We start from the raw sequence: 16126 nt of genomic DNA, 5'->3' as shown, positions 1-16126 counted from the left end.
CTCCGGACTTCGTGCACATTCGGCCCCGATGAGTACTATGATGGAAGTGGCCGACGACTATACGCATCTTCACCCACATGTCACCTTTCATGTATCATCACCACCCAGCAAGGCGTTCTGGAGTCATAGAAGAAGAGCGGTCACCATGAGGCAAAGCGTCGTTGGATAGCGCTTAGTATATTGGGGTGGGATGAGGAGATACTGTTGTTATACCATTCAAGAATCATGATCTTTCAAGGCCCCCAAAGGAAATGCGGGCTTTCTGTCCATACCTTGCCCGATGTCTGCCCGCCCTCACTTCGTTTGTCATCTCCACTGGATGTAGCCCCTTCTGTAGTAGTCGCAGCGGCCTGCACACGCCTAATTGTTATCACCACTATGTCTCTGTCACCGCTGCCACCCATAACGACCACCGTTCCATCTCTTTCAGATTTCGTCTTCGTATCGTCATCGTGACCGCTCGCACTGTGCCTCTCATATTCATGTACTACTACATTATCTTTTTCCAACTTTCCTTCTTCGATGCTGGTACATGACTCCGTACGTACTTCTGCTTCGGGCTCCGGTTCCGCTGCTTTCTCCTTGTCGCGTTCTTCGTAGTCGTGCACGCGCGCTTGCAGAGCTAAACGCGCATTCATTTCCGCTTCTGAAATGCCAAGTTTGATGGAAAGTGGTTTATTCGACCAGTTCGTCGCGACTTTTCTGTTTGTGTATTGCGGTGGCTGGGAAGACATCGGTAGTTTTAGAAGGAGAAGACTTCAAAGAGAAAGAGGAAGAGGGGTCTTGAGAGACTCTAAGGATACGAAGGTCACAGCTAATAATGTGTCACCCGAGTTGTATGCGACGTGTACATCACAATCACCAGCGCGCTTTTGTTGAATTGTTGTCAATTCTTCATATTGACAGACTGCCTGCCATATACTGTCCAAACGCACCATAGTCCACTTCTTTGGAATAGAAGAGAGAAGACACATGCTAGTGTGACCGATAACCACACTGCCGGAAAGCAGTAGGGAGGACCTCGGTATCGAAATGCACACCTTCAATGCTGATCATATCTCGTCACCACATATGCTAGCCATACCTCAATCGAAGCAGATGTAGCTCTTGGTACGCGGAACACGTTGCCACTGATCCCGATCCGGTCCTTTGTTCCAGACGAGAGCGCCAAAGCATCCATCATCTGCAATACATGTCAGTTGCCTCCTTCCTAATTGGCTTCTAGCTTTGCAGCGCAGAAGATGCTGCAAGTAGAAAACAGACACACTTACCGTCAAAGTACATGCAGAAATTGCAGAAAGTGTTGCCAACAATCTCCATAGTATAGCCCGGTTTCATGTTGATACATACATTGGTCCCGTCTGTGAGCAGTTCCTGGGCGATGGGGTCGGAGTCAGGAGTGGTAACGTAACGGCCGCAGTACTTCTTCTTCGGGCCATCGGCGGCGGTCTGGACGGAGGAAGTGGGGTGAGACCGGGCGTAGGCGATAGCAGCAGCGAGGTCGGCGTCGTAGGTTGCAGAGCCGGAGACGGGAATGGTGAGCGCGGAGTGCAGCTTGAAGTCCGCAGGCGCGGCAATGACGCACAGAGCGAAGATGCACGCGAGCAGGAGGTTCATGAGATGCATCTTGGGTGTTTGGTAGTTGTTTCCTTGAATGACTTTGTTGCGCGATGGGTGGAAGGAACAGTGGGGTGAGTCTAGGAAAGACTTTACTACCTGGGAACAGGTGTGGTAAAATAGCGCGCGGGAGTCAGTGCGCTAACTGTGACACAGGTCGAGGTGATTGTCCGAGCTCGGAATGAGCGATTGAGAAAAGGCTTACTGCAATCGGAATGTGGATACAGGTGAGCGGTGATTAGCCTCAGCAAGGAAGTGGCGCATAGATACCATAGAATCACCACATTATATCAACGAGCCATAGGAGATAGTGGCATACGACCTGATGTTTTCGGAATTCTAAACTAAACGAGTGACTATAAAGTTAGTGAAAGAGAACAAAGACAAACAAAGAGAAACACCTTGCAAACAGGCATGTACACAATTGGAGTGTTGGACCCAATCTACTACATCTTCTTCTTCCCCTCACTTCAGACCCTCAGAGTGCGTGCACGTCTCATGAAGAGATCACTTCTCTACGGCTTGGTAAGGTAAGAGCGAATAGTCAAGGTCTGACACCCTAAGTTTGTGTCTCGCCCAATGTCGATCCAATCTCCCTGGTCTAGGTTATCCCCAACTTGAGAGCAGGGAACGTTGAAGACGCGAACTGGGTGATGAGATGTTAGCATACATAAGATTTTTGAACCCTTCGGCTGGGATCTATCGTGAAAAAGTTACGCTTGTACTCACTCGTTCTGTCCAGGGTGCTCTGATCGAAGAACGTAGCAGAGTATGGCCCGATCGTCAAATCCACACATCCTGCCTTGCCCACAGCAGTGTTTGGTCGGAGGATCAGCTCAGCTTTGGGTGGGAGTGTTCCGTTTTGACCGCAGCTGTTTTCGTCATAGAAACGTGCACGCACGCTTCCAGATTGCCGTGGAGACAGTGTGCCAGGAGCGGCGCTAGCGGTGGCCGCGAGGAGGGCAACGATAGTGATGGGCTGCATTTCAACGATTTTTGTATTTCTTTGGCTTGTAGTATTGGAAGTTTTTAAATGCGATTGCGATGGATGTAGTGGTAAAGCGTCATGAATGCCAGAGGAGGCCTCCTTTATACCCATCTCGCGGTAGGACTATCTCCGCTGTGCCTATAAGCGACATGCTCTATGGATCATCTCATACCATGTCCTCTGAATCAACTATCCAACAGTATATTTTACTCGCCCTGGTCACGTCCAAATCTGTTGTCGTGAAGAGTTTGGTGAGGTCAGACGCATGATAGTAAGCCATCGCCCAAGATGATTGTTTCAGTAATGAAAATGATGCTGTATGGATCTGGATCGTTACTAAATGGGCTATAAGTTATGATAGTAGAGTTTTGATATGAGCTCGTGCTGCGAAAGCTCTTTCTCGTCGGTGTGTTGTTGCTGACGCCGTGATCAGTTTCCGGTCAGGACAGGGATGCGCAAATTCTTGTCTGGCAGCATTGACGCGTTCCGAGAGCTCAAGAGGGAAGTTGCGTTGGTTCCTAGTCAACTAATGGCCTGATGGTCCATCTTTAGCCTGCTGCTACGTCACCGCTACGTGTATACTAGAGCGACTGCCGTCTCTGTACCCACATACTCGAGTCGCTAGACTCTGACCCCGTGCTTACAAGACCTCCCAATGTGACTGCGCTTGAAGCGTTTCTGCGAAACTGCATATGTCGTGCCAGCAGACTCACGACGTCTTCTGCGAGATCCTATCTAAAGACTGGCGTCAGACTCCGCGTGCACATGAGCTGCAACGGTAGATCTTGTGCAAGTATACACGGGGGCGTCCCCTAGATTGTAAATTCTTACTAAAGGAGCGACAGGAAGACTATGAAAGAACACCCGCAAGACGAGACCGGAGTGTTGGACCCGACTCATCTCACATTTCTCCTTACACCACTTAACCCCTCCATCTTCGCGACTAGACCAGATACTTTAGACCTACTGTGATATTTTGACCTTTTCAGCAGATGTGCAGCCAGTCTCATACGGCGGGACGCCATTTAGATGGTGATCCAGGAGCGGATAGCCAGATTCTTGCAGCTAGGAGCCTGGCCGGGAGCAATATCAACAAAGTTTCCGCTCGTAGTAGACGTGAGCTGAGAGCAGGGCAAGTTGAAGAATCTCACTATTCACCTCATTAGCCAAGCTTTCAGAGCCTCCTACTCATCATGAAGTGTCACATACCGGTCCTGCTGAAGTTGTTGATGTCAAAACTGGTGCTGGCGAAAGGCCCAACAGTCAGATCCTGGCATCCAGCCAGTCCCACAGTCTCGGACTGCAAGAAGACAGTATCTTCAGCCCATGGAGTGGGCCCGCAACCGTTGTCGCGGAAGAAGCGGGCGTAGACGCGAGGAGCGCCTTCGAGCTGACGCTTCTCCTCTAATTCGACGGGTGTCGCGCTTACGGCGATGGCAGTGGCGAACAAAGTGATGAGAGTGGTGAGCTGCATGTTGAAGTTTGGATATGGGGTTGCTGGGGGTATGAATGGATAGATGAATGTGGAAAGAGGGAGATGAGTTGAGATGTTGTGGTGAGATAGAGAACGGTGTACCATGCTTGCTTTATATGTCTCTGCGATGTACTCTCATCCAACAAAAGTAAGCCAATCTGCTGTTACGCACAGAATTGCTCCACCAACTCTGGTATGAAGGGCGACGCGGATCGTGCGGTTGGTGGCTTACATCGCCCAGTCGACGTTGGCCGTTTCGAGGACACCTGCCACTGTTGCGATGTTTTCATTGAGTGGCCAGGGTATTCCGAGGCTGTTCCATAGCCTTAAGGGCAACATGACACGAAAAATCTTACGTTGGTGCCTATTGGCGAGTAAGAGTATACGGGGAAGTGATGTCAAGATCCCCATCCGTAGACTCCGACTTGAGGCCAAAGTCTAGGTACTTGTTGCGAGATGACTCCAGTCAGAACACTACGCACGTTTGCTAACGTTAATGCCAGGTTTGTAAGCTCGTGATGCCGCTTGCCCCGTATTCCTGAACTCTGAGTTTCTCGCGGTCTCAACAATTTGTGAGATGAGTTGGCTTTGCAAACGTCCCGATTTGGTGCTTCGATGGGATCTTGCAAGTAAGCCGGTCGCGTGCATGCATGTACGTTCACGTGCAGAGTGACTGTATGAATGTGGTACGTTCCGCCTACCCGTGACCCCACGCAATCTTACACTCCTACCAACTCTTCATCGGGACTTCACGACGAAGACACTGAGAACGCAATCATCAACCATGATATAAGAACACACTCATTGTGGTAGATACTGGATCGCTCCATATTCTATATTCTTATAAATGAGTGACTAGAAGAGCATAGGAAATTCCTTCAAGGTCCTGAATGTATTGTGATGTGAGCCGGAGTGTTGGACCCGACTCACACTACATCGCATTACCACATAACAAAGCCTTCCTCGATCTGTCCACCAACAGGCCCCTCGTGAGCTAGAGCATCTACAAAGTGACATAAGACTTGAGCGTCAGCGTCTGGCAACCAGCCACGAAGCCCGGTGCGATGTCAATGTGGCGTCCGCTGTCAACGCTAGTAAGTTGCTCGCAAGGAATGTCGTAAAAACGGACTACACGTCATCTGTCAGCTCCTGCGAACCCGGAATTCATTACGATGCGGCTAAAACATACTTGTCCTTGTAAGCATGGTCTCGTTGAAGTACGTGCTGGGGAAGTTGAACGAAGGGGGAAAGTTCATGCACGTGCTCAGGCCGGTGGCGGTGGTGTTTTGCAGTGGGACATAGTCATCGCCATAAGGCTGGCCGTCGCGGCCGCATTGAGTGTCGCGATAGACTAAGATGGGTATAGCGTTAATACGTGTCCCGTATGTTTTTTGTTGCGCAATGTTGTCACTTACAAGTGGCGCGGACTCGGGGAACTCCCTGACGGGCCTCAATGCCGGCGGAAGGTGCGGCACTGGCGGTCATAGCCACAGAGGCAAGAAGAGAGGCGAGGACTGTAAGCTGCATCTTGGCGTTTCGGGTACTGGAACAAGATAGTATGTTTGATCGAATAGACGTTTGACTGTAATGTTGTGATCTTTCTAGACAGCAGTCGAGCTCTGCTTTATAGCATGAAGGCTATGCACCCATACATTCTGATAGCCTCAGCATACTGTATCTAACTTGCCCTTGTTACGTATAGCAAGCCTCTTTATTCTCATCATGTGTGTCACAGAAGCTCTACTCTCGAAGTCTTTCCAGTCGCCCTAGTTGGTGGCGCATGCCTTTTCCGGGTAGTCCATAGATGATTCATGGTAGAAGACCTCGCTGATGCCTTGGCAAAGGTGAGATAAGCTGCCAAGTGTTGAATTCTTGTTGACTGGTTGTTGGTTGTACTCAGCACACTGGCTTAAAAGCCATGGGTGTTGTCACATGCGTGTATAGCAGATGGTACAATAAGTCGTATGTGAGCCCGTGCTAGGAAAGATTTCGTTCAATATTGAGCTGGTTCTTCCCCTATTTGCTGAATGTGTGGTCGATTCGCGAGCTTGTATAGCGATCAAGACCGGATCCTTATGGATATGCCCACGTCTTGCGCGTTTTTGAGCGTACATATCTGTTAAGAGGTGACACGGTTTCGAGCATGCGAGACCAGTGCTGGAATAATGTCTTCTCCCGATATATGTCAGGAGGCCGAGCATCCCAGTCGGCTGGCGCGTGAAGGCCAGAGAGTTGGTCCCGAATTTTCTGACGGGAAATACCAGTCCAGGACAATTGTAGACGGTCAATGTTGGTGGTGACGAGTCATGCCCACGCGACATTCTAGATGTATCGCTGACGTTTACGCATACAGCCAATAAGAGTACTTTGGTCGCCTTATAGCAAGTCAGTCACCCACTATCCGCTGTAAGCTGACGGGTGGCGCTGCTGATCCTAAGGGCGACCAACAGCAGCCCATCAGCAGTGATCAGTGATGCGCGTGGGATGCGACCACGGAGACGCACAGACGGCCCGTCCCACCGTTTGTATTCCGCCAGGACCTCTCTGAGCGAACGTTCGCTAGCTTTTGCTGCTGGCGAGCGCTCTGTTTATTTTCAACCTATAAACGGTTTGTGGAGGAGCGTATGTAGGACTATCAATGGTCTGCAGTTTAATCATTTTCGTATAGTTGAGTTGCAGTCGAAGGTTGGTTTGAATTCGGTGCTAGAAGACGGCAATCTTCGGCAAGGGCTTATTTTTTACTTCCTCAAACGTCATCCGTCTACTCATGCCCAATTCAGCATATTCCGATCGATCATTAGGATACTGGAAGTTTCCAAGCCCTTGGCTGACCATGTATCTTTCAGCTTCCGAATTAGAAGTACTTGAGGCCCGCACACGGTCCGCAGATCTCAATCGCCGAACCGGCACCGGTTTTCGAGTGATGACAATCGCTTCGAAAACGAAGCCAGGCTTCTGCTGAGGAGAGGATGTATAATCCGGGGCACTGGCTGTGCGGATGTGGTATCTGTCAAGACCTCTGACACGTTCAGTGCCAGGTATGGGTGTTCCCTTTGTGATAGCATACGCGATCTCATCGGGACTGGCTATTTCGCCGTGATCAGGAACTCCGAAGATGTGATCCCGGCTGTTGGAACCATTAGAGCCACTTCGCGAAACAGTGCTCAAAGAGCTCAGGCGGCTTGGACGAGTGAGGGACATCGAGGAATGTGAGTATCGGATGCTATGACGAAGATCAAGATCGCCTGAATAAGGGCGCGGGCGCGGGCGCGATGCATTTAGTGTGAAATCCGAGCCCTCTGGATGAACGGCGCGCCATGTAGATGCCGAATACCGGGCCTGCGTGAACAGAGGTCCGGAGTCGCATTTGCTTGCCGAACGCGACGAAAGAGGCGGGCGATGCAAGGCTCCACGGTTGGCAGAGGGCTGTGATGCAGAAGGTAAAGTATCGAAAGAGGATTTACGATACGAGGCCATAAAAGCAGAGGGTATAGGTGGCGGGGCATGATGCGAAGTAAAGACTCTGGACCCTGAAGAGATCCTTCTGCTTTGTTCCATCGGGTTGGATGAGCTGCTCCTCCGTGTTGGCGTGACATGACGGCAGTAGGCGTGCTTCTCACATGTACATTTTCGATCTCCGGTGATTGTTGACCCATTGGGAAAGTGTGGCGGATACCATACGTTTGCAGGTTCTCGGTAACCGTGCTTGAATAAATGAGCTTCGAAAGGACGGTTGACGACGGCGAGTACGCCAAACAGAACAAACGACGCAATCCTGATTGACTAGTCAGCTTTGGCATCGAATTTACAGACTGGTTTAACATACAGCGAAATGGCGGCGAAAGCGGTCCCAACACGTCCACATAAGCAGGTGGGGCCAGATTCCCAGCTTTGAAGACCGGGTGCCTGTTGCAGACAAATAGGTCTCCTTGCGACGAGAACCATGTTCCACCCAGAGGTTAGTAACCAGAAAACACATAGCGAGATCACTAGACGGATGGCAACATAGGAAGTCTTCCTGACAACGGACCTGTGTCGCCGTTGTTCTTCCCAAACCTTCTGCTTGAAAGAGAATACTGTGTGGACGCAAGTGTACGCAATTGTTGCGAGAGCCTGGGCGATTTAGTCACTGTTGGCCTTGATTGCAGGATTCCAAGCACATACAGAAGTCAAGTTTAAGACCACTGGTATGATGTTCGTTGCATCCCACGGATCAGATACGATCTGATACAGTGAGGTGGCAAAACAGATAAGAGCACTCCAGAACAGTGCGTTAAGCAGGAGCGTAATGAAAATGAGAGTGGGTTTTCGCCGCGAGGTTCTGGTGTTGACTTTGACCGTTTTGGACTCGGGCTTGGCGGACGGCTGTTTAGGGCGACTGTTTCTGCTGTCTGATTTAGTCATCCGGAAATTTACGATCCGCAAGCGAGGCGAACGCAGAGTTGTTATCGTGAAAACATTAATTGAATGCTGACAATGCCTAGTCAAGGTGGTTTCTAGGTATGGAATGGCTTAATAAGAAGCAATGTCGACGATGGTTCTCAAGAATGTTCTTGGATAGAGCCTGTACGCCCCAAACATGCAGCGTCTCAGAGGCAGCGCTATGTGCGTTGAGCGGCTGTTCTGTTCCTGCTTTCCAGTTCTGTCCTCAGTTTCGGTGTGCTCATCGTGACGAGTAAAGCCTCGTGCACAACCAGACACTGAGGAGGTCGTTATTGGAATATGGAGGCTCCCTGGATCCATGGCGCACTTGGGACAACCCGCGGTATGTCGCATCCCCGCAAGGCTTGCTTGCTCTGTTGCATTTCGCATTGTGAACAAGTCCGAGTCGATCGCGCAAGCGATGTAGGGTGTTCGTTGTCGGGCAACACCCTCATTGCATACGCAATGCATTCATGCAAGGGCGCTAATGAGGGATGGGTACCCCAGATAAGTTGCCGCGCAGTAGCACCGGCAGTGCAAGCCAACAGCCGGGCTCCAACAGGATTGCGACGAAGGCTAGTGCTTTCGTTACACGTGTACCGTCAGCTATGCAGCGGCGATGATGATGCTCGCTCCAACAGAATCACAAACTGCGGGTATGTTGTTCCCCGGCAATCGACCAGTCCCTTCAGCACCAAAGGGCGTGTGATGAACGGCGCTGATGTTTCGGCGTTGGGGCTCGGGAACGCGGCTTCCGTGGGTGCCTGAGGTTGGCGTGGGTAATTCTGCGTGTTCATAGGAACAAGAGCAACACGAGGAGGAGGATGAGGACGAAGATAAGAACGCCAATGCAGCAACTGGACCATGTGTCTAGGGGGGTAGGTCAGCAACGCCTGTCTAGCGATAGCCAGTTATCTTACCTTCGTTCTGCTTGATGACCCAGCCAACCTTCTTGAGGCCTGTCTGCAGCTTGCCACCAACTCTGTCTGCCACATTGTCGACGTCGGTAAGCAGTTCGCCCTGCTCTTCGAGCTCTCGGCCCATATCGTCGGCTTGTTGTCGGAGGTTGCCGACGGTACGAAAGACGCCATCAAGGGCTTCGTCCTGCTCATGCATCATCTCCATCTGTCTTTCCTGCTCAAATGCCGCGTAGTTGTCGTCGTCTTCGAAGGAATCCGGATCAGGTAGAATATCGCCATTGGCCGCGATCTTGCCTTTGTTCTTCGCGTGTTGGACCGTCTCCTGCAGTTCCTCGCGCATGTGCTCAATCTCGGAGCCGACATCCTTGACTAGTGTTCTGCGGCGCTCGACTTCATCAATCTCAAGACCAAAGCGATAGGGGTCATGTTCCACAGCCTTGACGCTCTCCACTAGATCCTCGAGGTCCTGGCTGAGGTCTTGGAGTGTCTGTTCAAGCTCACTGCGAGCTTCACGGAGCTCAGGACTGTTCGCCGACGATGCCGAGGATCGAATACGCAGATACGACTTGAATAGTGGGCGCGCGGTGTTGAGGGCGGAAAGCACGTCTCTGGGACAAGTGTCAATGAAGATGCCTAAACGCGAACGGGGACGTCTTACGCCTGCACCTGGAGGAAAGGATCCTCGTCGGTCTGTGATGACATCATCCTGGGCTATGCGACGCGAATTGCACCTCGAGAATGTGGCCAGCAAGCAAGAGGGGCGCGTGGAAGCTTGGGGTGAGGATGTTGGAGCGTGTCGATAAGCTGTCCACTACGAGCGATGACGCGCCACAACACCTCGGCACGGACCCACCTTCCCAAAAAATATCGCCCACAGCAGAGTCAACTCCACCACGCCTTCCCGATGGCGCATCCCTCACCAAGACTGCCGATTTCACAAAATCACACCATCCGTCAAGAAGACCCTGGATGAAATCATGGGTCCGGAAACGAGTCTTCCGCTTCCTGCCGAATTCACTAATACTGGGGAATACGTCGAGTCGCTGCTCAATTTGACTACTTCCTCATGGCTGCTTCAGACGCTCTGCGGAGGCGTTCACATACTGGACTTCTACACTCGCTCACCTGATCTCTACTCCCATATCTTGCCGCAGTCATGGAGAGACTGGTTCAAGACGCGAGATATCATGGATATCTTGGACCTACTGATGAGGGAAGACCTCAGTCAGTTCGACGTTAAGAGAGAACCCAGCGAAAACACCTGGCGGGATGGATCTGCGCCTCCCGAGGAACTGCTAGATTATATTCGCACCGTGCGAAAGCATCTGCTAGCTCGCGACTTTCCTCCGCCAAACTCGGGCATTGAGCCTCAGAAAGCTACTATATCACGTCACATCGCAACCGGGATGAAAGTGAAAAAGGTGCACGAGGTTGACAACTTTGCGCGCTACATTGACAGACTCACCTCCGAGATAGCACAGTCTGACAGGAAACCCATCACCCATCTTGTCGACTTCGGCTCTGGTCAGAACTATCTTGGGCGCGCGCTTGCTGCTCCACCTTACTCTAAGCACATCGTTGCTGTGGAAAGTAAACAGCACAATATAGAAGGCGCGAAAAACATGGACATCCTAGCCAAGTTGGTAGCCAAACCCATTGTTATGAGAAACAAGAAGGAGTACCGCGCCAAAATGGGCAAAACGAAGAAGGGCAACAAGACCGAAGACACTGAGACTACAGCTTTGCTCGATGAATCCATCTCATCCAACACCGAGGGGAATGACTCAGCGAGGAACGGTCATGATCAGGAAGCAACATCCGCTTCAGCTACTCAAGATTCTGTAGCAGGTTCACCACCCCAGACCGGTGTGAACTGCGATGAAGATGGCTGCACACTACATCCAGTTTCGGAAGCCGCCTCAGATCCCGTTCCGACTACCAAGACTTCTACTCTACAAATATACAATGAAGGCCATGGCAGCGTACAGTACGTTGAACACATCATTAAGGGTGGTGATTTGACACCTGTCATCGATCAAGTACTGGACAGCTCCAGCGTACCCGAAGAGGCGGTGACTTCAGAAACAGCCGTGGTCGCCGAAGCTACTGACTTGAACGTTGTACCCAAACCAAAGGATGTAAACGCAATGGTCATTTCACTGCACTCATGCGGCAATCTTGTTCATTTCGGACTACGCTCCATGCTTCTCAACCCACATATTTCCGCAGTAGCCATGGTAGGGTGCTGTTACAATCTGGTCACGGAACGTCTTGGACCTCCTACTTATAAGCTACCTACACTCCGTCCTAATCATCCACGCCTCGAGTCTACATCCAAAGCGTTTGACCCAAACGGATTCCCCATGTCAGAGAAACTCGCAAATTACCCATTACCACATACACCTCTGGAACGGTCAGATGACGACTCGGAAGCAGATACTGGCAAACCCGAACGACCAAAGGGTATACGTCTCAACATCACAGCCCGCATGATGGCTGTGCAGGCACCTTTCAACTGGGGCGTGGCCGACTCAGAACTCTTCTTCACTCGCCACTTTTATCGAGCTCTACTCCAGCGCATCTTCCTAGATCGTGGCGTGGTTTCGGCACCTTTGGACGAGCAGGGCCTTGTTGGCAGCGCAGTCTCAGCTAATGGTCACACCTCGCAAGTGAACTGGACCCCACCAAACGGTCGTGGCCCTGGCCTATCTTCGGACGGTACAACCACGCCCCTCACTATAGGCACGTTGCGCAAGTTTGCATACAGCGATTTCGTTTCCTACGTTCGAGCTGCGCTAGCGAAACTCACAACAGAAAACTCTTTCTGTCAGGTTGACCCTGAGTTCATAAGGGAAAAGATGGATGGTTTGACAGATGAAGACATCAGGAATTACGAAGTCAGCTATGCTGAGAGAAAGAAGGAATTGAGTGTCATGTGGAGCTTAATGGCCTTCAGCGCTGGCGTAGTCGAAGCTGTCGTCGTGACAGATCGATACTTGTGGCTCAAGGAGCAGGAAGAAGTTGAACATGCGTGGGTTGAACCCGTGTTTGAATACAAGTACAGTCCGCGCAACCTTGTCGTCGTAGGTATCAAGAAGCAGAGCGACTTGCACAGCTCTAGTCAATGAGATGGCCGCTTCGGTCAAAATCGCACGATTCGATCGACGTGAGTCGTCAGTGAAGTTACTGCAAGCCTTGCAATTGTGTGAGGACTTTCCCTGAAACACTGCATAGCCACCTCTGGCACCGTTTCTCGTGGTGGGCCCTTATGAGCAATGTGCCTTGAGCGTGCCAGGCGTCCACAAAAACTAGACGTCACAATTCAAGGCTCCCAAGCCGACGGCACAATTGCGCGCATTCTCAGCTCATACACGATTCGGCGTGCCACCGCAAGACATGACCTCACCAGTCGGCTGAAACTGTGCCGAAAGGCTGGGTTGCGGCGTCCAGCCCTTCTCGGATCGTGGCCGGATCGTGCGCTTTTAGTGGGCGTGCCTAATGCTTGGCATGCGAGGTGCGCATAGCAGAGAAAGCAGTCGCTACCGAAAACACTCAGGAGATACAAGCGATCACAACAGCGCTCAGCCTCACGAGCACCAACACCAACGAAATCACAAATTTGACGAGTATGAAACACAAACACCGGGGTTTTCATATCGAATTGCAGCGCCGCAGGAAGGCAGCGCCACAGGATTTAGCCGCTGCGACAGAATCCACTCACAGTACTCCGCTTACCCGCAGATATCCACTTCCGTCCCATGTTTCCTCGTCTGATTTGCTCAGTACACCCAAAAGTCACAACGCCAGCCTACTTTGAGCGACACGCGTAAGGCGGGCAACGCGCAGGGCCCTTACAGCCAAGACCTAAACAAAGCGCGGCAGACGTACACGAGATGGGGCGCTGTTTAGGCAGCGGCCGCTACTGTTTATGGCCTTACAGGTGACAAGGCTATGCAATCTGCCTTGTGATTAAGATGGCGACGGTGCCCACGTGTTGAGGCTACTCGCGACTTTTTCCAAAGCTGGATAGAAAGAGCTGGGTCGAGGAGCGTGTATCACAGGAGATCGAGGCATACCCGCACAGATCTTGGCCGCTTCTGAGAATATATATTGACGGCGGTTCACGAAACACCAACGAACAAAATCGGACACGATATACGAGTTGGGGTGGCATCCCAAGCTATTGTTGTATCTAGAACAAGACGATAAAAGAGACGGATTAGACGCGAGACTTGACCACGTTACATCCACGACGCCCTACGTGTTGAATGATCAGACACCTGATCGTTCCGTATTCGTATCCCCGAACCTTTGGACATCACACTATACACCCCGCATTATTCCGGCATCATGAGGCCATTCGTTGCGCTATCAGCGCTCCTGGTAGTTGCCACGGCACAGACAAGTTCGATAGACTTCAGCGACTCCTCACAAACCTTCGACATCGTACCTACATCAACACCAACGCCATCATCAATAGATGACATCGAAGTCAATCCCACGACTATAGAGGATGTCTCTGGACCAATAGAGACCAGCGAAGCCTGTGGACAGATAGCGCAGTTGGTATCGGATGATTTCTCAGACTTTCCGGCCGTAGATGCTGAACTCGCACACGCTTGTCTCAAATCACTACCATTCTACGCAGACGACGCATCAGCAACAATCGACGAGATCAAGAAGGGAGTAGAGTTCCAATCGACTCTCAGCTATCTCAAAGACCCGCCAAAAGGATGGCCAAATGACGCTGTTGACATCGTCGCTGGTCTGGATGATATCAAAAACAAAGTCGGATCTGGGCAGTACAATAACGAATTTGATTTCGAGACCGACATTGCATCCTTGTTGGTAAAAGCGCACGACGGGCATTTGGGCTGGAACGGAATGGCGTACGCAGGGATATTCAGGTGGCGACGAAGCAGCGCGTTTGCCCTTGTTTCTGCATCAAGAGATGGTAGCGACGTACCCCAAGTCTGGGCTTTGGAGGACTTCAACGGCACAGTTGGGTATGATCCCTCGCCCGTTACGCAAATCGACGGAAGAGATGTCGAGAGTTTTCTGCAGGACGAAGCAAACTTGAACGCCTACCATGATCCTGATTCGCGTTACAACGCAATGTTTTTCTCGCAAGCAGCGGAGAACTATGGGTATTTCACCAGTCCAAGGTTTTATCCCGGTGCTACTACCAACGTAACTTATGAGAACGGCACGATCAATACGTACAGCAACGGTGCTCTTGTCCTTCAACCCGAGTCTTGGGGCTACGTTAGCGATGCTGAATCGTTGTACAAGACCTACATTGTACCCCAGACAAGCTCGATGAGGATCAAGAAGAGGGATCCTACCAAGATGCCTCTACATCTGGAGAATCCGCGCGACTACGAGTTTAGGGGTACTTTCGCGCAACAACACGCTTCGGTGCCGTTGCTTTACCCGGAACCAGTCGTCGCTCACTCGGCAGATCAGGTGCCGTTGGCTGGCTTCTTCGTCAACACCGGTGTTGGCGAGATTGGTGTATTGGTGGTGACGACTTTCAACACAGAAGATGTCGCAGGTGCCCAGGAGTTCCAAGCCGTAGTTCAGGAGTACATTTCTGAAGCCAAGTCCCGCGGCGTAGAGAAGATCATCATTGATCTACGTGCCAACAACGGCGGCAAGGTACTCTCGGGTTACGACATGTACCTGCAATTCTTCCCGACCCAACAACCACAGACCCAAAACCGGTACCGTGGACACCGAGCCAGCGAGGTCTTCGGTGAGAATATCTCGAGCTTCAAGCAGATCAATATTCTCAATGCCGAACTCTTCACGAGCCCTTTCAGCAACGACGCCTACCTCTCTTCCACTGGCGACGAATTTTCGGACTGGAACGCAATGTACCCACCTGAGCGATTCAATAACGACAAGTTTACTGCTCTACTGAAATACAACCTCAGTGACCCCTTGACGACAAGCAGCGAGCGCACCGCCGTCGGCATCACAATGACAGGCTACAACGAGCGCAGCAACTTCACCACAGACCCCTTCCGTGCCGAAGACATCATCTTGCTTACCGACGGCGTCTGCGCCTCAACCTGCTCCATCTTCGTCGAACTCATGGTCCAGCAATCTGGCGTGCGCAGTCTCGCCATCGGTGGACGCCCAAACCTCGGTCCCATGGTAGCTGTTGGCGGCACAAAGGGAACGTTGGTGATCCCTACTCTTTACATGGAAGCCCTTACCACATACGTAACCGCTGAATTCGCCTCTTCCCGCTCAGAAGCCAACGACTGGGCTCAATTCCTTCCCACAGCCCCGCCTATCGCCGTGATGGACGCCAGCGTAAATTTCCAAGATAACATCCGCGCGGGCTTTGAGTCGGCGGGCGTGCCAACACAGTTCCTGAACGACACAGCAAGTTGCCGGATCTGGTATGAGCCGGAGCATTACTTCAATGTGACAAGTCTGTGGGAGAAGGCGGCGAACGTGGCGTTTGGCAATGATGGAGGCTTGGATGAGAGCGCTTGTGTAGCGGGCAGTGTAACGAGCTCGGATCAGCAGCAGGGTAAGGGTGATTCTAACCCTGAGAGCACAGGCGATGGAAGTGCACAAGGAGGTGATGATGAGGATGCAGCAAGTGGGCTTAGAGTCGGGTGGACGGGTCTGCTTGCGACTGTTGGCGCGGTCACGCTCAGCTTCTGTTTGATGTAGAGGGTACGACTCATG

At 51.5% G+C, this 16126-nt stretch overlaps 5 protein-coding genes across 5 annotated transcripts; 2 read left to right on the top strand and 3 right to left on the bottom strand.

Moving 5' to 3' along the window:
* Positions 1-1085: 1085 nt before the first annotated feature.
* On the bottom strand, positions 1086-1626 carry J4E83_000894 (uncharacterized protein; the record flags this gene model as incomplete). Its single annotated transcript, XM_049327851.1, has 2 exons — positions 1086-1183; positions 1272-1626. The coding sequence occupies 2 exons, from the start codon at positions 1624-1626 to the stop codon at positions 1086-1088; spliced, it is 453 nt and encodes a 150-aa protein (XP_049192369.1).
* A 2004-nt stretch (positions 1627-3630) lies between these two features.
* J4E83_000893 (uncharacterized protein) lies at positions 3631-4079 on the bottom strand (the record flags this gene model as incomplete). Its single annotated transcript, XM_049327850.1, has 2 exons — positions 3631-3755; positions 3815-4079. The coding sequence occupies 2 exons, from the start codon at positions 4077-4079 to the stop codon at positions 3631-3633; spliced, it is 390 nt and encodes a 129-aa protein (XP_049192368.1).
* Positions 4080-9294: 5215 nt separating this feature from the next.
* On the bottom strand, positions 9295-10126 carry J4E83_000892 (uncharacterized protein; the record flags this gene model as incomplete). Its single annotated transcript, XM_049327849.1, has 3 exons — positions 9295-9371; positions 9422-10029; positions 10080-10126. The coding sequence occupies 3 exons, from the start codon at positions 10124-10126 to the stop codon at positions 9295-9297; spliced, it is 732 nt and encodes a 243-aa protein (XP_049192367.1).
* Positions 10127-10398: 272 nt separating this feature from the next.
* J4E83_000891 (uncharacterized protein) lies at positions 10399-12549 on the top strand (the record flags this gene model as incomplete). The annotated part of the gene is made up of 1 exon (XM_049327848.1): positions 10399-12549. The coding sequence occupies one exon, from the start codon at positions 10399-10401 to the stop codon at positions 12547-12549; it is 2151 nt and encodes a 716-aa protein (XP_049192366.1).
* A 1222-nt stretch (positions 12550-13771) lies between these two features.
* J4E83_000890 (uncharacterized protein) lies at positions 13772-16111 on the top strand (the record flags this gene model as incomplete). Its single annotated transcript, XM_049327847.1, has 1 exon — positions 13772-16111. The coding sequence occupies one exon, from the start codon at positions 13772-13774 to the stop codon at positions 16109-16111; it is 2340 nt and encodes a 779-aa protein (XP_049192365.1).
* Positions 16112-16126: the final 15 nt, after the last annotated feature.

The sequence above is a fragment of the Alternaria metachromatica genome, assembly GCF_023757995.1.
Source record: "Alternaria metachromatica strain BMP 0045 chromosome Unknown scaffold_2, whole genome shotgun sequence".
Lineage (NCBI taxonomy): Eukaryota > Fungi > Ascomycota > Dothideomycetes > Pleosporales > Pleosporaceae > Alternaria > Alternaria metachromatica.
This window is presented reverse-complemented; position numbering and strand designations above follow the sequence as displayed.